Source organism: Corythoichthys intestinalis, chromosome 8, assembly GCF_030265065.1.
Source record: "Corythoichthys intestinalis isolate RoL2023-P3 chromosome 8, ASM3026506v1, whole genome shotgun sequence".
NCBI classification, from domain to species: domain Eukaryota; kingdom Metazoa; phylum Chordata; class Actinopteri; order Syngnathiformes; family Syngnathidae; genus Corythoichthys; species Corythoichthys intestinalis.
The window spans coordinates 15,472,578-15,493,286 of NC_080402.1; the positions used below are offsets into that span (position 1 = coordinate 15,472,578).

The following is a 20,709-nucleotide window of genomic DNA, read 5'->3' on the forward strand; positions in this document are numbered from 1 at the left end:
ACAGGCAGGCAACACTAATGCTACAATTGGATGACAAATTCTGGCCGCAAAATATTGTCCCGTTGGTTGCTAATTTGAGACCCCTGTCCTATATTAATGTAGTAATAACATACATGAAAAAATGCATATTTGGTGCATGAAAGGGCCTATGGATTTTGTAGCAATTTGGATGATCTTCTGAATAAGTGTTTATATATTACGTTACCAGATAGCTACTGCAATTACCTTTTTGTTCTGAATTTTGTTGTTTTTACTATAATGGCTGTTCTTAGTCTCTGATAAGGAAACAAAAACTCTGCAAAAATGAGACTTATACTCCAGTCTGTCTTAGTCTGAACAATACTGTAATTATCTTAAGTTCAAGCTGTGAGAGAGGTGTATCCAAACACTGCAGGCTACTGTGGTTTCCCATGAAGCAATTCAAATCCTCTATGTATGGTTTTTGCCTTTGCATTTATCACAATTTGACACGCTTTCTTTTTTCTTTTTCGTCTTCAGTCTGGTGTAGGAGTAGAGGAGCTTCTGGTTTATGTTGTCTCCTGGGTGGGCATTTCTGTTGCTCTGGTGTGTTTGGCCACCTGTCTCACTACTCTATGCTGCCAGGCGGCTCCCTGCCAATCTGACCACAGCACCATTCATTGCAACATGTGGGCTAACCTGCTCATAACTGAGCTGCTCTTCCTCGTTGGATCCAATAAGATGCAATATACTGTGAGTTTTTTTTGTTTTCTTTAGATTATGTATTTGCATTAAACTTCACTCTCATTCAACTTTCTAGGTTGTGTGCTCCATCATCGCTGGCCTGCTGCACTTCTCAATGCTGTCAGTGTTCTGCTGGTTGTGCCTGGAAGCAGTGGAACTGTACATTTTGCAGCGTGAGGTGTTTGAGGGGCGGAACTCCAGGCGCAAGTATTTATACTTGAGTGGGTATACAGTACCCGTGGTGGTGGTGGCTGTGTCTACAGCCATTGACTTCAGAGGCTACAGCTCAAAAACTTCGTAAGTTCATCACAATTGTACACTGTGCGGGATCCTGTACAAAAGACTCAGGGGCCATTTACATGACAACAGGGTTTGACAACGTCAAAACTTTTCCAGAGAGCCATATCGTTTATACAGTGACGGCGTTTAGGGGGGCTGAAACGCAAAAATTTGAAAGTGCCTTCCAGAGTGGAAATCTTAAAATGCACCCCCCTGTCGTCTCCGTCTAAACAGTTGACGACGCAAAAGTGAATTTGGGTGACAACAGACTCGGTACATTAGATCAGGGGTTTTCAACCCAGTCCTCAAGGCACACTGTGGGTCCTGGTTTTTGTTCCAGCCGATCCAGCAGAGACAGTTGAACCAATGAGGCTTCTGCTAAAACAAGCCACACCTGACTGCAATCAACTGATTGCACTTGTAAAACACCAGATTGGGGAAAAAGTGTTGTCATCTTGTTTGGTAAGAATGAAATCCTGCACCCACAGTGTGCCTTAGTGGAATAGGTTGGGAACCCCTGCATTAGATGAAGACAATGCTCCATTATATTTTTCAGTGAATGGGGTGAAGATACTAATGACGTCAGTACAAGCAGACAGTCCAGCAGTGTATGAAAACATGTCTTCAATATGAAGGAATCTGTCCTTTCAGCCGAATCGCCGGACTCCGTGTTGTCGAAAGATCCAACGAGCCGGGCCGGCGTTACTCCGGCAATCTGGCCAGAAGGACAAACTCCGCGCGTTCAACTTAGTCTTAACCCTTTGTAGTCAAGGGTGTAGGTTTGCATAGGGCCGCTAGGGACATAACACTAACAACTTTTTAGGATGATCAAATTGTCCCCACCAATTTTTAAGCAACCTTATTTGCATTATATAATGATTTCAGTAAAATAGGTCATTTAGATTTTATTCCCATATGCCGTAAGGATAGAATTGACACTACTATTATTAAGTGACTTATTAGGGCCCGAGCACCAACATGGTGTGTAGGCCCTATTGTTCTGCAAAGGATTATTATTATTCTTTCTTCATGGAAAATGAAAATGGCCCACTTGGAGGTCTTAACATGCTCAAAAACTCACCAAAATTTGCACAAAGGGCCCGAGCACCAACATGGTACGAAGGCCCTATTGTTCTGCAAAGGCTTATTATTATTCTTTCTTCATGGCAAATGAAAATGGCCCATGTTGAGGTCTTAACATGCTCAAAAACTCACCAAAATTTGCAAAAACATGCGGATTCGCGAAAATTTCGATAATTTGGCAACGTTGTGAAAAAATGTCAAAAAATGGCTCAGTGGCGCCCCCTGGAATTTTTAAAAAAGGCCTCTCAATTTAGGTTTTTTCAATGTAGAGCGATGAAATTTGGGGAGTCGATACCTTGGGCCAAAATGCTTCAAAAAGTCTCTTGCACCCATATTCCAAACCCAACAGGAAATCGGGTATTTTGGATTGAATATTGAAAAACATGACATTTTTGTCGAAAACCAGGGTGCACTTTAGAGACCATTGCGCCGAGGCAGTTTGTTGGATCCTACTCAAAATTGGTGAGACTCTTCATGAGACATATGAGATGTTAAGTTATCAAAATGGTGAGTTTTCATTCACGGGCCTGACCTGGGCGGAGTACCAAAGCCGGGCTGGGGATTAGAGTTAGGGTTTAGGGCAGGGGTGCTCAAAGTTTTTTGCTCCAAGATCTACTTTTAAATGACACAACCTCCCGCGATCTACCTTAAGAGAGGAGGGTGAACTAAAAAAAAGAAAAAAATTTAAACGTACAGTTACAGTAATAATGCTTTGTGAGCAACATATGAGGTTATGTTGCTCACAAAACACAAATAACTGTGTACATTTAAAAAAATATAAATAAAAAATGTACCGTAAATTATGTTTGCTCACATAACATAATTAACTTTTTTGATGCTGCGAGCTACCCACACTAGCGTTGCGATCGACGTAATACCCACCCCTGGTTTAGGTTTGTAAAATCCCGATGGCACCTCCATGTCGAAAGATCAACTTAAGACATAGTTTGGAGTATTAGGGCTTCTTCAGGCCAAATGAAAATGGCCAATTTGAAGTTCTGAACATGCTCGAAAACTCACTAAAATTTGCACATATTAAAATGGAGTTTTCATTCACGGGCTGACCTGTGCTGGGCGTTTTTTTGTGTGTGTTAGGGTTAGGGTTAGGGTTTAAGGTTCAGACTCTGCTACTTCTTCTGTGGGAGAAAAAAAATACTATGTACTTTTCAATGACATATATTAGGGATAAAACTACTTCTTCTGTGGGAAAAAAAAATACTATGTACTTTTCAATGAAATATATTAGGGATAAATTGGTTCATCTGATGACAGCAGTGAAGAACTGCTTTGACTCATTATGGCTGTTGCTTCACACTCTGCTACTTCATCTGTGGAGAAAAAAAGATACGATGTATTTTTCATTGTGCCAAAGTCGATGGGGTGCCAAAGTCGGACATTTTTTTTGACAAAACACCAAATTCAGAAAATGACTAATAACTCCCCCATACAACATTCAATCTTTTTCATATTTGGTATGTAAGTGATGTATCCCAGCCTGAACTCGACTTCATTGAAATATCACCCATTAGGCCTGGCGCCACCTGCTGGGAACAGATAATGGCCTTTTTTACGAGACCGACTCCTCCTCGAAGGGAAAAAAAACCTAATGACCCCCCCCAAAAAATCACCGAAAAGAAATTGGAGGAATCAACACAGGTCTCCCGAGGGCCCGTTGATTCCTGCTTGCAGGGCTAGTTTTCATTGACCCTCGTGAAGATAAGCGGCATGGAAAATGAATGAATGAATGTTCAGACTTACATTCACCCCTTTTCACTTGCTGAACGCACCAGTCCATTTTTTCCGCTCGAAGGCATGTTTGATTGGTTGATTACTTATACAACTTATACAACATTTTTTTTTAGCCAACACCACCAGCAGCAACTGTAAGTAATGTAAAAAGATGTCAATGTTGTGGAGGTGGGGAACACACCACAAATTTTGCACCTGAAAATCCGACCTGAGTTAGCTTAACATTAAACTGAATTTGCTAACCTGCAAAACTCGAGTATGAAGCTGCTTAGGGAGAAGTGTCCTCCTGTATGTGTTTTCTCCTTAAACTGTTAGAAATGTAGTGAACCGGGGTTTACTCCCTTCTCCCCAATTGTCATTTTTATTTTATTTATGTGGCCTTAAAGCAGCCCAAAGGAGCTTACATTTTTTTTGTTGAGTTTGGCTGTGCTTGTGGACAAAAGCAGTAGTGTTTTATCTGAAGGAAGGCTCCATTTTCAATTATTTTTTTGTTATTCCTTGACGAAGAAGTTTTTTCAGTTATATTTCATTAATTTATTTAGACAATGTTGAGTGGTCTTAAGACAAATTTTTATTTTTTTTGCATTCCTGGATAGTTAACAGATTATTAACAAGTTTGTATTTATTGTGTATCTTAATGTAATTTATGTTCAAATATTGCAATTTAAATCAGACATTTATGTTTTCAAAATGTTTCGTTAGTAGTTTTTGAAAACAAAGGTTTGAATCGAACGGTTTATCACCTGAACCAATACATATGAAATTTAGCATAAGTCAATACAGACTTCTTTTGCATTGATCATTCAGCCTATCAAATAATTAGGTTGAAATTCGTGAGAAATGTAGCCCTGACACCCATTCACCCAATCAGTTTGGTCTTACTAATGTCCTGTCGCCAGCAAAAAGTGTAGATGCAGATTATACTGTTCTATTGTCCCTACCAATGTTGAGCCCAAACTTAAGCCCTTGCTTTGTACTGACTCCATTTTGAAAGGTTTAAAGAATGCTCACCGAACACAAGTTGACAATTTATTCAGGGTCGACAGCGATCAAAACGGCAAGGCGTAACAGAAACACTCAGGCGGGGAGGCAAGGTCACCCTATCACACATCAACAAAAGGTTCCCAAGAAAAAAATGACCACGATTAGTGGAACATTCAGTCTTTTGAAGGCTCTCGCTGGGCGGGCCGTGGGCAGGAAAAAGGGTGTGTTTGGGCGTTTTTTAAGATTATTGTCTGTTTGTGGATTGGACAGGAGAATTCGGTAGTGACTGTTTTCAGGGCAAAGAGGGTTGTGGATTTTGCCACCTCAGCGTCAAAGGGGCTCTTGGAGTCTTGTCAGTCGTGTTAACAATTGGGATATCAGGCGTTGGTTTTCTTTGTGTTGGGACAGGGCATCCCGCCATTTGTTCTGGACTGTCCGGAAGAACACATTGTGAGAGTTGGTGCGTCAATCTTGCTCAGTCAGTTGAATGATGCACGCGCTGGGCTTCCATGATAAGAAGGCGTTGTTTATCTCTTATGCTCTATATTCTGCTTGTTTTACTTAAACTATGGTACATATTTTATATTGGGTGTGTCAGAGTAATACAAACAGTCAAACAGTAAATACGAGAAACGATACTATTCCCTGATTGATTATATTAAGTGTGTTAGAATAATGCAAACAGTTAGACGGTGCCTACGGGAAAAGCTACTATCTCCATCAAATAGCAACCTTGTACACGGCCTAACTGCGTTCAACATTATTCAAGAATCTAGTCAACTATTCACTAATTACAGCCTGATGCGCTTCGCTATGTCATTATTTGAACAAGACGAAAAAGGAAACTGCAGTAGGGAAGGTTTTGGGACACCCTTATGTTATTGAAAGAGAGTTAGGACACGGAAGTAATGCCTTTTCCTGTTTTCTTTTTTTTTTTGGGTGCTGCCACCTACACATTTGGAATGCATATTGCATTGGCAAATTGGAGGTTTCATGTATTTTCGCACTTTCGTATGCACGCAGTTTTCCCCAAATGCGGAATTAAAATAACAGCAAAACGCCACTTTTGCGTTATTGCGTAAGATTGTTGTTGAGTAAACATAGCCTCAAGGTGAATCAAGTGTCAATCAAAACTGAATACTATCTTTATAAAGGCAAATATTCATATCTTCCAAAGGGCGTAGGTTTGGTCTAAACATTGGTTGGGACGATATAACAGCATAACACACACATACACTTTTTGCTGGGGTTGGGACATTAACAAGACTAAACAGATTCTTGAACAGGGGTCAGGGCTACATTTCTCATAAATATGAACCTAATTATTTTATAGGCTAAATGATCAATGCAAAATAAATCTGTACTAACATGTAATTTTTATGCATATTGGTTCAGGTGATATAATGTTCGATTAAAACATTTGTTTTCAAAAACTATGGAAAAAAAAAAAAACATTTTGAAGTCCAAGTCCCTTTATTAAAACTTCTATTTCAGAGGGACACTGAGATGAACATGAAGTGACATGAAAAAAAATCTGTGAAATGAAATGACACACCAGAATTTCATGGGTACTTTAGTTTGAGTCTTGGAGTTGTTTAGTATGCCTCAGATGAAGATTGGTCCTTGGATATCTCAAATTGTTTTTCATAATTTTTTTCCCAAATCAATTTTATATAGCAATACTTTGGTTTGAGTCTACGGGTGATCCAGTGTCCCCCAGAAGTGGTCCCATTCTTCAATAGCTTCCGGTTTTGTTGTTTTGTTTTTTTAAATAAAGGGACTTGCACTCTGAAGCCACTGCAATGCACTACCGTAATGCACATAATACCAAGAATGATCCAAATGAGGGATGTTGGGAGATTGTGGAAGCTGGCCTGACCGCAGTAGTTTTAGGTTAGCAGGTTAGCAAGTTCACACAGGTAAATGTTATGCTAACTCTGATGCAGGTCGGACTTTCAGTAACAAAACGAATGGTGTTTCCCCCACCTCCACAAGATGGATGTCTTTTTACATTACTTTACAGTGGCTGCTGGTGGCTGAAAAAAAAACACTTCTAATATCCCTCCAGTATGTTGTCAACTTGAATCCGTTGGGGCTGCATGAGTGTGCATGTGTGTCTGTGTGGTGGGGAAAAAATGGACCAGCACAATCAGCAAGTGGAAAAGGATAAATGCAAGTCTAAACATAATGTAAATAATTCGCTTAATAATAAGAGGCGTGCAAAATTTCCGATTCTTAGATTATTTGCGGTTCAGCCGTGGAAGATTCGAGAACGATTCACAAACATCCAAATTCGGATTATTGAATTATACCAGGTAAAGCGGAAATAAAACACAGTCAGCGCGGTCTTCGGGACGCAATGAGGAACAGACCGAGAGTAAATATCATGTGTTTTTACCTAATGCCGCTAGGTAAAACGAAAACAATAATACCTGACTGCGGCCATCAGCCGCTACAAACAGCGCCCAGTTGCTAGTTGCTACAAACATACGGCAACATACGGCTATGGTAGATATCACATATATCTAGACTAGATGTGAAATGACAGACTTTCCCGCGCTAGTAAACAGGCGCCATCTTAAAGCAGTAGACTTCTCTAGAAGGCTCTGTTGTAGAGAACCTAATTACTTTTTATATAAAATACCCCTAAATCGGCAAAATCTTGACTTGAATCTATCTTTAAATGATGAAACACTTTTAAAACTTTGACATGTCGAAAGTAGACATGAGGGAAATTATGGAATAACGGGCGAAATTTTAACAACTTTAACGGTTGATTCACAACATTAAATTAATTGAATGTAGTTTAAAGCTGCTGATACAGAATGGGGACTTAAGTATTTTATTTACTATTTTTAACCGGTAACTTGATACTAAAATAGTAGTTTGGTTTATTTAGCCTGAGAGAATTTTGGAACAATTTTGGAACAAATATACAAAACATTAAAAAAAAAAAAAAAAAAAATGTGGGGAGGGGGGCATCAATAATCGATTTACAATCGAATCGGAGTCTCTGAATCGTAATCGAATCGTTAGGTGTCCAAAGATTCCCACCTCTATTAATAATGGTATGGTCTATTCTGTCCTTACAACATATGGGAAGACAATGTAGAGGATTTTTATAACTGAAATCATTATATAATGCAAATAAGGTTGCTTAAAAGTTGGTGGGGGCAATTTGAGCATCATGAAAAGTTGGTAGTGTTTTGTCTCTACCATCCCTATGCAAACCTACGCTCTTGTGTCTTCCCCATTGTTGCCTAGCCTTCAGAAATAGGCGGAGAAACCATTTAAAAGCTTTTGCAGGTGCTTTGACCTAATTAGCTAGAGTGTGGTTTAAGATGTCTTCTTTATGGAACCTTTCCAAAATATTCAACTTCTTCGAGATACCCAATTTGGGGTTTTCATTAGCTGTCAGTTCTAATCATCAATATTAAAACAAATAAACACTTGAAATATGTCAGTCTGTGCATTGAGAATGAACATGAAGCATAGGTTTCAACTTTTTTTAATGGAATCACTGAAATAAACTTTTTAATGATGTATATCAATTATATGATTTATATCAATAATATGATTTTTTTGTAAAGTAGCAACTGTGCATCAAATAGTTGTTCCTAATGATAATCTGTGATTTTTATGGACATGCATTATCATTGTGCCACTCCTCTAATTTGTCTTTGGTTTTTTTTTGTACAGCTGCTGGCTGCGAACTGACACTTATTTCATTTGGAGTTTCCTCGGACCGGTGGCTGTGATTATCACAGTGAGATTTTCGTTCCTACTTTCATACTGATTTAACCATTTATGTCATGTACAAATGTATTTGTGGAAACAGTCCGTTGACAGTCTGTCTTTTTGTCTACAGCTAAATCTTGTAATTTTAGTGATGACCTTACATAAGATGCACAGCACTGCTGCCTTGAAGCCAGACTCCAGTCGCCATGACAACCTGAGGTTTGTGTTGTCTCTAGATCCGTGGGCAAATTGTTGTTAGTCAAGATGATTTTTTTTTTCTGTTTTTATCTACAAATTTAATTCGAAATGACTAATTTGCATGCTACATTCTACTCTATTACAAACAGAATTATACTCAAAGAACACTTAAAACATGTGCTAAACATAGTTTTTATGCTGAATTATTACAACTGAGAGTGAATTTTGTCAAGGTATGTAATCATAGGAATGAAAATTGTGCCTTGCTATTTTTCTCTGCTAAGTATGAATGATGAGTGCCACTCCTGAGCATGAAGTGGCAGAATTGAGAGCACGATTTATTCTCAATTGGTAACAGAGCAAATAAGAATAGAATGGAGAATAATAGAGCCTATTCTGTTCAGATTATTGCAATTTTTCGCTCAAAATCAGTCCTAATTCTAAAAGATAATTCAGTCATGACAGGGTTTTTTGCATTCGTCTCGCAATATTTTAGACATGCACTCTACTTGCAGAGTTGATGGATTTGTTCAGAAGTTATCTTGAAAATAAAGACTTTAATGGATTTGGTAGCCATTTTTTTTTTGAGTAAGATCAAGAATTTAGTAGATAAATTCTATTGTGTTCTGTAGAGTGGCATGGCTCAGTGGTGGAGTAATTGTTCCCAACACAAAGATTGTGGGTTCAAAACCGCCAACCCTATTACTATATCGTACTGTCCTTGAACAAGATACTTAACGCCACGTTGCCAGTAGTGCTGCAACAATTAATCGATTAACTCGAGTAATTCGATTAGAAAAAAGCTTCGAATCAAATTTTGCTGCTTCGAGTATTCGTTTAATTAGAGTGACGATGTAGTGGTTTGTTTTGAAAGTGTTTGCAATTAGTTTTATTGATTTGGGTGGATGCACTGCCCTCTAGTGGCAACAGTGAATATGACATAACTCATTTAATATGGCTGAATCCAGCTGCTCCCTGTTAAAACCAACATAAGGTAAGTTTTTGTTTGCGCTAATGTTTTATAATCCATTTGTAATTTTGTCAGTATGTATATTTAATCGTTTATTTTGTGGGAATATGTGTTTGAACGATTTGTAAAGAGCATTGTAAAAAAAAATGTTAGCATTTTATAGCATTTAAGCTAGCGGACTTTTGCTATGCAAGTTAGCCAATTGTTCTCTTTTTCATACCTAGATCCTCATTTATTAGTTTTTTTTTATTTTTTTATACCGTTTCAGGCTAAACTCAGGTATTAAGTTATTTTTAAATTAAACTGCAATTCTGCATACTTTAGAAATTATCAGGAATTCTTAATTTTGTATTTACTTTTATTGCTCTTTTGAAAGTGCAATCTTAGCGAGCCTTTGTTTTACAGCTCCTAAAATTGATTCACTAACATATTAAATGTTCATATCCTAACCCAATTACTCGATTATTCGAACTCGCTAGTTGATAGATTAATTGACGACTAAAATAAATAATAGCTGCAGCCTTAATCAGCAGGTGAATTAGGAAATTGTGTTTGTGTACTTTGAGTACCTTGATGGTAGAAAAGCGCGATATAAGTGCAAGCACATTTACCAGTTTAGACTAGTTTCTGTTAATATGTTACTTTAACATTTTCATATCGTTTAGCCTCCATTGTAATGTTACAATAGGACTAAAATATATAATGTTTGTTCTTGGTCTCTGATAAAAGTCCTCCTGGAAAGGTGACTTATACTCCAGTGCGACTTATCTATGTGTTTTTCCTGGTCATTGATCTTTTTTTTTGCGCTGGTGCGACTTATACTCAGGTGATTTATCGTCCGAAAAATACAGTAGAATAAATGGTAACTAAGCGCCGCGAAAATGTGCAATGCGGCTTGTTAAAAACCTAGTGCATGAAAAATATTCATTTATTCATTTTCCGAGCAGCTTATCCTCACGAGGGTCGACGGGGGTGCTATTCCAGCTAAGTAAGGGCATAGATTTCACTATTAGTTGACGGGAAACGGGGCATTGGGCCACTCTGTAGGGGGCCTATTTTCTAAAACTTAAAATTCAAATATTTTCATAACCAAAGCCGCTAGTGACCTAAAACCAAAACAGGCACCTCCCTTAGGGCTATATGAGTTTCCATGAGCAGCAGCATCAAACAATTCAAAGTCGTTCCCTAATTAAATCACGATTAATTATTTTTTATAGAAGTGTAACTAAATTTAAAATGGCTATAAAATTCTCAGATTTTACACTAGATGCACAAAAACCACCAAATGCAGCGGTAATTACCCATCCTTTCAGGATCAATAATAATATTTAGCCATACGTCATTTTTAGATTGAAATGTTACATAAAATATAACACGTAAAAGCCAATTTTTTTTTTGTATGGATGCATAAATGTCTAAATTACTTGTTTTATGCCAAAAAATATCCAGTTGGCCGAAAATTACCTGATTATTTGAATATAAAGCTACGCTATTGTGAATGGATACAAATTTAAAAAAACAAAAAGCTTTTTAAGTTGAAATTTCCTGTAAATAAATGCGTAAATCCTGGAATTTCTATTGCTATGAATGTAATACTGTCTAGATTCTTGGTTAAAAGCAAAATGAAAAGAAAAAACAACAACAACAACAAAAACAGGCAGTTATCATACATTTTACGTAAATATTTCAAGGTAAAGTTACGCTAATTTTTCCCATTAATTTTTCAACGTTTCAAAGTGCATCCATGGTGCTACTTTATATAATATCTACCTAGAATCCTTGACCAAATCACTCTTGAGGCACTCCTGCCTGCTTGTATGCTCTAAAACTTTTGTCCTGTTTCCACCTAAATCTGGCGTTAGAATGCAGCGTGTTTGAGTTTATCACAATGAAAGCCGCCTCGACGCTCTGCCTGCCCCGGCCCCCTACGGGAAGCCGTGGCACAATGTCTGTATGAGCTGTCTCGTCAACTGATAGGGAGGTCTATGGTAAGGGCAGTAGGTGGGGTACACAGGGCACAAGGAGACGAAAAACCATTCACACACACTCACACTTAGGGATGATTTGAAATGATCAATGAGCCTACCATACATGTTTTTGGAACGTGGGAGGAAACTGGAGTACCCGGAGAAAACCCAAGCATGCTTAATATTAGAGATGTGCAAAATTTGCGATTCTTAGATTATTCGCGATTCGGCCGTGGAAGCTTCGAGAATGATTCACAAACATCCAAAGTCCGATTATTGAAATGTGCCAGGTAAAGCGGATCTAAAACACAGCGCGGTCTTCGGGGCGCAATTAGGACCGGAACGAGAGTAAGCATCATGCTCAACTCATGCCGCTAGATAAAAAAACAATAATACCTGACTGCGGCCTACAGCCGCTACAAACTACGCGCACATTGTGCTACGGTAGATGTCACATGTACATAGAGCTAAATGCGAAGTGACAGACTCGGCGGCATTAGCTCATGTATAGAAAACTAGATGTGAAATGACAGACTCGACGGCGTTAGCACATGTATAGAAAAGTAGATGCGAAATGGCATACTCGACGGTGTAAGTAAACAGCCGCCATCTTAAAGCAGTAGACTTCTCAGAAAAGCTGTTTTCGCTAACCTTATGAGTGAACCAAATTAAATTTTTATCTAAAATACTCCTAAATCGGCAAAATCTTGACTTAAATCAATGAAAATGATAAAACTTCCACATGTCGAAAGTGGACAGAAGGGAAATTATGGCAAAACGGGAGCAATTTTAACAACTTCACCGGTTGATTCACAACATTAAAATAATTGAATGTAGTTTGAAGGCCGAGTTATGCTTCCGCGTCAGACCTGTGCCGTCAAGGAAGACCCGATTTACGACCCTCCGCCGTAGCCTCTGTGGCTCCTTCCTTTTTTTTCTGACTTCGCGTTGCGTCAACACGTATTGGAAATGGACTATGACCATCATTTATTGTGTACATATGTTTGCTGTTAGTCTGTGACTTATTTACGTGTCCCACTTTAAGTATATGAAGAATAAAGCACAGGTTTGGTGTCAAAAGAGTTGTATTGATATTTAATTTTCAACAACAGGCAGTTCACACACGATACATCATCACTGATTGAGAGTGCCTCGGTGCTTTTATGATAATGTTAACATCAAGGCTTCCAACGCAGTTTGGGAAGTTCTATAGACGCCAGAAATTTGCTATGGCTTCCCACTGACTGGTTGTAGAACACGGCAAACAAATCGGGCTGGAGGGCTTTGCAGACCTCGAACAAAATGCTGGACGCAGTGCTCGACGCCAGTTTGAAGCTAGCCACCACAGCTAGCTGGTTTCCACCGGAGGCTAGAACGCTATGCGACGTCAAAAGTTGGGCAGACCGCCTCGAAACCGTCTTCTACGTCGCCTGCACCTCAACATTTGTATGATCAACATTTATCCAATGTTGATGAGCTGAAGATCCACATTCAAGCGTTCCATCTTGCATTGTTTATTTATTTTTTCTCCGTTAAACTAGACAAGAGGAAGTCAACAAGCATGCCCCAAAACCATACAAACATAACGCCACACCCCTCTAGTGGCTTGGCGGTGAATTATAGAGCAACGTGTCACCCGGCCGGAGAACCATCGAATGTCGAATGACACTGTAGTCGCTGCGCCATCACCGCAACGCGGAAGCATAACTCAGGCTTTAAAGCTGCAGATACAGAATGGGGACTGAAGTATTTTATTTACTGTTTTGAACTGTTAACTTGATACTGGAATAGTATTTTTATTTAAGTATATTTATTTAAGCCTAAGAGGATGTTTTAGAGGTTTTGTAACTAATGCACGAAACATTAAAAAGAGCTAATAGCTGGGGAGAGAGGCATCAATAATCGATTTATAATCGAATCGTAGCCTCTGAATCGTAATTGAGTCGTTAGCTGCCCCATGATTCCCACCACCACTGAATATTGACGTAAAAAATAAGACATGCTTAGTCGGAACAGTTATTAACATTGTCCAAAAAGGTAGTATTAGTAATGTATTTAAATTCTCAGATTAACCACAGCGATTTAAGCAATAAACCACTGAAAGCAAACATTTCCTCATGCTATTGCTGTGTGGTTTGTGTGTCCAGGGCGTGGGCAGTGGGCTCGTTGACGTTGCTCTTCCTGCAGTGTGTCAACTGGTCCTCAGGGCTTATGTTCCTGTCAGCACCCTCTCTCCTCCTGGCTTACCTCTTCGCCTCCCTTAATACAGCACAGGGCCTCCTCATCACCATCCTGCACTGCACCCTCACTAGAAAGGTCAGCCTCAGAGCTGAGCTGAGCATCATTATCTCGGCGGTCACAGTACACCAGCGATGGTTTGTGTTTCGTGTTAAGGGTCAAAAAGACTACGGCCGATGTCTCCGCCTCTCCCAGTGCTGTGCAACTTCTTCGTCCAGCTCTCCGGACTCGATGAAAGGCGCCGCGCTGCGCTCCAACAGCCGCTACAGCAGCAACCAGGGACGGAGAGCCACGGCTATCAGACAGGTGTGTGCTCCATTTCACACTTATTTTTTTGATGGACTTTTTGTTGACACGAGCGGCTGTCAATATTCCACTCTCCAGAGTCGTATTAGGAGGATGTGGAATGACACAGTGCGAAGACAGACTGAGTCATCTTTCATCGCTGCTGATGTTAACAGCACCCCAACTCTTAACAGAGGTGAGACTCAGCTTTATTTTTGTTTTCGTTCAGCTTCCTTGTTATTGCACAGGGCAACATTTATTCATTTTTCTCCACATAGCTGCACTGGGGAATCATTTCCTGACAAATCCAGTCCTGCAGACTCACACAGGAGCCTCTCCTTATGACACCATGTTGGCGCAGGGATATAATCAACCCTTCACGGCCACAGGTAGAGCTCGACGCAACCTCAGTGGCCTTTCTTTTGTACACTAATGACTGAGTAGTTGGCAGTTCCATTCACCACTTTTCTGTTAGTCCACATAAAGCCTACAGGAGCGTAAATGTTGATTTATGCAGTAGTTGAATTAAAGCAGTACACAGCACTGTACAAGAGACATCTATCTATCTATAGAGCTATCTGCCATCCTTTAGAAAAAACATTGAGTAATAATAGTGTGATCTCTCGCAACTTCGCGCTTCGAACTTCGGGCCCTCAGTCCATCGTGGATTTTTTTTTTTTTTTTCAATTAAAAAAATTAATAAATAAATGCAATATTTTCTGAAGCTGTCCTGATCTCTCACTCTCATTCCTCCGGCTTTTCTTAGGCAGGCAGTGCAGTGGAGTTGTTTATTAAAGTTAATGATGATTGACAGACCTTAAAGTTGGAGCTTTCCAGAGACGCATGGAAGCCAAAACTTAAAAGTGCCGCATATGTCAATCATTGTTTAACTTGTTAAACAGTTGCTGTGGCAACTCATTTTGTGTAAGTGAGCAGCTTGAGTGGATTTGAGTGGACTCACTCAATGAAGCATTTAATAAAGTCAAGCATTTTTCAACTTTATTCTTGTTTAAAAATAATTCGGTGGGACGGTAACATGTTTAAAACTTGTCATAATTATTACATTTGAAGTGCTTATAAAACATTTATTATTTTTTTTTTATATATGTATTAGGGCTGTCAAAATGATCGCGTCAACGGGCATTAATAATTTTTTTAATTAATCACGTTAAAATATTTGACGCAATTAACGCAGATGGCCCGCTCAGACAGATTTAAATGACAGTACAGTGAAACGCTCACTTGTTGTGTCTATGGAGTTTTGCCGCCCTCTGCTGGCGCTCGGGTGTGACTGATTTTATAGGCTTCAGCACCCATGAGCATTGTGTAAGTAATTATTGACATCAACAATGGCGGGCTACTAGTTTATTTTTTGATTTAAAATTTTACAGATTTTATTAAAACGAAAACATTAAGAGGGGTTTTAACATAAAATTTCTATAACTTGTACTAACATTTTTCTTTTAAGAACTACGAGTCTTTCTATCCATGGATCGCTTTAACAGAATGTTAATAATGTTAATGCCATCTTGTTGATTTATTGTTATATTAAACAAATACAGTCCTTATGTACTGTATGTTGAATGTATATATCCATCTTGTGCCTTATCTTTCCATTCCAACAATAATTTACAGAAAAATATGGCATGTTCTATAGATGGTTTGAATTGCGATTAATTGCGATTAATTACGATTAATTAATTTTCAAGCTGTAATTAACTCGATTAAAAATTTAATCGTTTGACAGTCCTAATATGTATATATTAGGGTTGCAAACTTCCAGGTTGCAACACATCAAAAATGATACGAACCAAAAATGAATCTAAAAAAAATGCCTTGAAAACTCTACTGTGTTTAATCTGTGTTTAATTTTAAACAAAATTAAAACAGCAAAAAATTGGCTGTTATTTGTTTTCCAATTTTTGATTTGAAAACGAGAAACGAAATAACAAGTTATCCATGATCATTTTCCCATTTTGAGTACAAAAACAGATACAGAATGAACGAACGATACACTGATACACGATCAAGAGCAGGGTCTCAGTCTTATCTCTTGTCTCCCATAAATCCAAATGGGATTCCGTCAAGAACAGAATTTGGACTTCATTTATTTGATTTGAAGGAAAATACAGTGGTACCTCCACATACGAATTTAATTCATTCCAGGACCTTGTTTATTTGTCGAAATGGTCGTATGTCGAGCAGGATTTTCCCGTAAGAATATATTATAATTCCATTAATTCGTTCCACAGTCCGAAAACCTACACTAAATCCTTTATAGACACTACTGGTAATATTACAAATTGCAACTACTCATAGCAAAACAAATACATTATATATAAAAATCGGAATAACAATATAATAATAATATTTCAAATATCGTAAAAAATTGGGTTTGCAGGTAGCGGATGTGTTTTGCGTGCTGTACCTGAACGCACCGCATGGCTGACGTGATAGAGATAGGTGCGGCCGAGATATTACTTCTCTTTTAATGTTCTGTTATTGTTGCCGTCAGCTGCGTGTAGGCGTGTTGTGTTGCACAATTTCTGAAATTATTAAAAACCTGACGAAGCTGGCGATTTCTTTAGCGATGTTAAAATAATAATTGTCACCTTAACTTATTAAGACTGGTGAAAGAAGGTCGAAGGAGAACAATTGAGATGATACATTCTACGGCCGTATTGTCGAGCCAGTTCACTGACGCGCACTCCACGCTCATATTTTTCTATTATTTCCATCTTCATTTCAATGGTAAGCGTCACCATTATCCTTTTTTTTCACCACCTGCACTAATCTTCTTGGAACCCATGTTGATTTCTCTCACAAGAAAATCCTCCGTGCGTCCGTCTTGCAGGAAAACAAAGAACTGCGGCGCTGTCATAATTCGTAGTATTTCGAGCATGTCGTTGGATGTAGAAACAAATGGCGAGTCAAATTTTACGTCGGATGTGGAAAAGATTGTGTGTCGAGGTACCACTGTATTTGTTTTTCTAGGATAAAAAGGATAAATACGTTATTTTTGGGGGGAGGGTTCTAATATTGTACCACCTCTGGAAATGACAGCAACCTTACCAATGTAAAATTACATACATGTCATTTTGTTGTTAACACACACATAAACAATGCATTATGTGCGTGTTACTTTGGTGTAAATTTAGGTCTGCTGTGATTTTGTTTGTTGACTGTTCCCCTCTCTGTCTCTCCTATTCGTGGACCAGTTGGAACCTTCCGAAACAAGAGTATGAGCTCTTCATTATTGTGCTTACCCAAATCATTCAGCACTGTGGTTGACTTCATAGACCACCCTTTCATATTAGAACACATTAATCATACATAGAGCATAACGACATGAAGTGCTTTGCTCGAAACAACCACATTAAATATTTCCTGCAAAACTGAAAAACTGAAGAAGCTCTACTCATTTGCTCATACTTTACATCTACTCATGCAAGTCCTTTCACAACATAAACTTGAGGTGTTATTTATTTTCTAATAATTTGTCATTTCCTGTTTCCTCTTGTAGAGGGTGGTGTGTCGCAGAGCCAAGAATCTTGCGGATTGGACAGCGTCTGTCTCAACGGAGGCTACACTCCCAATACCTTCACCCTACACGGGCTCGGGGCCATGCCTGGATCTCGAGCTGGAGTGGTGGGAAGCACTGACCTTCTGAAGGAAGGTGGCATCGGCATGGGAGATGATGACATTTCCCCAGGCCTTCTGACCCCTCACGGAGCCGCAGATCTCAGCACCGCCGCCGGAATGCGCCGTAACCTGTCTGACGCGGCTGCCCTGGAGAAGATGATCATTTCTGAACTGGTGCAGAGCAACCTGAGGCCTTCGGGCGATATGCCCGTCCCTCCGGAGCGCTATGGAAGCCTGGCCAGACCTCATCATCTGGACAGAGCGGCCCTCGCTCATACCGCCACATTGACTAGGCACGCACAGCAACCCCAGGAGGGCTGGGCGGCAACCATACAGCCTACCACTCGACACAACGCACAAGAAGGTTGGCCGCATTTGAGGCACCACCTACAAGGTGCTGAGACACATTCCACATCACACGACCAAGATCATTGCACAACACCGCGCTCGCAAGATGGGTGGTCAAACGCACGTACTCCGGTAGATGCTGATTCCCGGGAGCTGTTTAAAGATGGGGAGAGGCTGCAGCTGCAAGGCACTTTGGGTCGTCGCGGGATCCAGGAGAGGCAGCAAGCACGTCCCCCTGATGTTCAGGCTAGGCCGTACTCCACCTTAAGCCGCACCCCGGGTACACTGTCCCGCCACCGCAGCACAGCAGAGTCGTCCGGGGGGACAGACAAAGACAGAGAGCGAGATCGTGATCGTTACCGTGACAGACCCTTGCCGCCTCCTCCACCGCCACCCCCTCAGGAGTCAGAGCCTTTATATAAAGCTCTAGAGGAGCCTCTTCTGATGAAACAGAGGGACGGCAGTGTGGACGCTTGGCGAGGAGGACAGGACAGGGAGAAAGATGAGACCTACCTCCTAAAAAGAGATGGACTCATGGATGAGTGGAGAGGAGGTAACAGAGCAAGGGAGGAGTCTTTTACCTCTCAAAAGAGAAATGGCGACATAGCTGAGTGGAGAGGTGGAACAGAGAGAGGAAGGGAGGAACCTCATCTTCTGGAGAAGAGAGATGGAAGGATTGATGCCTGGCGAGGCGCAGCGGAAACGGAGCGGGAAGAAACCTTCATTACTCAGAGAAAAGATTTTGGGATCGACGGCTGGAGAGCTGGGATGGAGAGAGACAAGGACAGAGACGGTTGGAGATCGGGAATAGAACGAGAAAATGACAAACAGAAAGACAGAGCGCTGGATGTGTGGCGTGGGGGAGTTGATGTAGACCGAGAGGAGTCTTTCTTGTTTGAGAGCAATGGCGGTGTTCTGGATGGGAGGAAAAGAGGAAAAGAAAGAGGGTCTCTAAGGTATCATGGCGACCGGGAGGATTCCGATGGATTTACTCTGCCTCTTACCCCTGATCTTGACCTCGACCCCAATACCTCACCTCTCTATGCCCATGATTCAAACCCGTCGCCACTCTACCCCGGAGACCGTCGATCCCCACCAATGGGTCTGTTCTCACGAAGCTCCCCCCCGACTAACATCTTTGCTCCGCGAGACACAAATTCTCCTCCCAACAACCTCTACCCTCGCCAGTCGCCCCAAGTGTACAGCCGTAGTAGCTCCCCTCCTCGCTTCTACAGCCGTACCTCCCCTCCGACCCTCTCCTACCCTGACAGCAGCCCCGAAGGTCCAGAAGAGCTCAGCCCCAGCAGCCCGCCCCAGCAGCCCACCCTGGAGTTGCCCTACAGCCTCGGGAGACCCCCCCTCGGCCCACGGCCCAATCACCTGCAGACCTTTTATCAGCCACCGCCGACGACCACTAACGGAGAGGCGATGTACACATGCGAGCCCTCTTCGGAAGGAGAAGACGGTCAGATGCAGAGAGTGACGAGCCTGTGACTAGGGCGGTGGTGATCGGGGCATAGAAACCAGGGAGGTGGAGAAAAGCACAACCCGCACAGTTGGTCAAACGGTACCGTTGATGATGATGACGACGATGCATCTCAATTAGCCGATGATATCAGAGACGGCTCCTCCCTGCTTCTATCTCCCGATCACCACGAGACGCCCTCCGCCCCCTTCTCATGTTTTGTTACTTTTCTAGAATTGTGACTCATTCATCCCAACTCTTCCTCTGCTCTCCTTCCTTCCACCCCTGCCGTGTCTTTCCACCTCATCAGTGCTTTATTTAATATTGGCCCGTTATTGAACTTTATCTGCGCACTAGCTGAGTGTCTCTAGGCCTGTCACGATAATTACTATACCGACTTATCGATACATAAAACTTGCATCATGTTCTTTCCCTCCCTCTGTAAGCAACGTAGCAAAGTAACGCTCTGCTAATACATGTACATGAAAACAGACGGCGTGGAAAATTGTGTGCAATACTGCATTTTTCTGGTCCAAGTGACTACAGGGTGTGTGCCAGTATTGCCGATACAATTTTTAAATAATATTTACAGTAGATGGCTTACTTAGGGTGACCATATTTTGATTTCTAAAAAAGAGGACACTCAGCCCGGCCTCAAGATACTTGAAGTTCACTCAAAGATGCCTATATCACTTTAATATATTTAAAGTGTGAATGAAAAAATAATGACTTTAAAAAAAAATATATATATATATATATATTAGGGCTGTCAAACGATTAAAATTTTTAATCGAGTTAATTACAGCTTAAAAATTAATTAATCGTAATTAATCGCAATTAATCGCAATTCAAACCATCTATAAAATATGCCATATTTTTCTGTAAATTATATATATATTCTGTAAAATAAATTGTTGGAATGGAAAGATAAGACAAAGGATGGATATTTACATTCAACATACGGTACATAAGGACTGTAGTGGGCATTTCACTCTACTGTCATTTAAATTTGTCTATGCTGTCCTCACTCCGAAGCGTCTGCTTTTTCCAAAGCTAGACAG

The 20,709-nt window shown here is 40.4% G+C and overlaps 1 protein-coding gene across 3 annotated transcripts in view; it reads left to right on the forward strand.

The window, feature by feature from the left end:
* Positions 1–20,175, forward strand: part of LOC130920773 (adhesion G protein-coupled receptor L1-like) — a 111,373-nt gene extending 91,198 nt beyond the window's left edge. For 2 of the 3 annotated variants that reach the window (XM_057844222.1, XM_057844223.1), the window contains 10 exons: positions 499–711; positions 779–999; positions 8,497–8,563; positions 8,666–8,754; positions 13,818–13,986; positions 14,065–14,214; positions 14,293–14,389; positions 14,472–14,582; positions 17,412–17,432; positions 17,717–20,175. In XM_057844222.1, coding sequence (XP_057700205.1) covers positions 499–711; positions 779–999; positions 8,497–8,563; positions 8,666–8,754; positions 13,818–13,986; positions 14,065–14,214; positions 14,293–14,389; positions 14,472–14,582; positions 17,412–17,432; positions 17,717–19,677 — 3,099 coding nt within the window. In that variant the 3' untranslated portion in view covers positions 19,678–20,175. The remainder of the gene's footprint in view (positions 1–498; positions 712–778; positions 1,000–8,496; positions 8,564–8,665; positions 8,755–13,817; positions 13,987–14,064; positions 14,215–14,292; positions 14,390–14,471; positions 14,583–17,411; positions 17,433–17,716) is intronic. The other variant, XM_057844224.1, reaches the window with a different exon arrangement.
* The last annotated feature ends 534 nt before the right edge of the window (positions 20,176–20,709 follow it).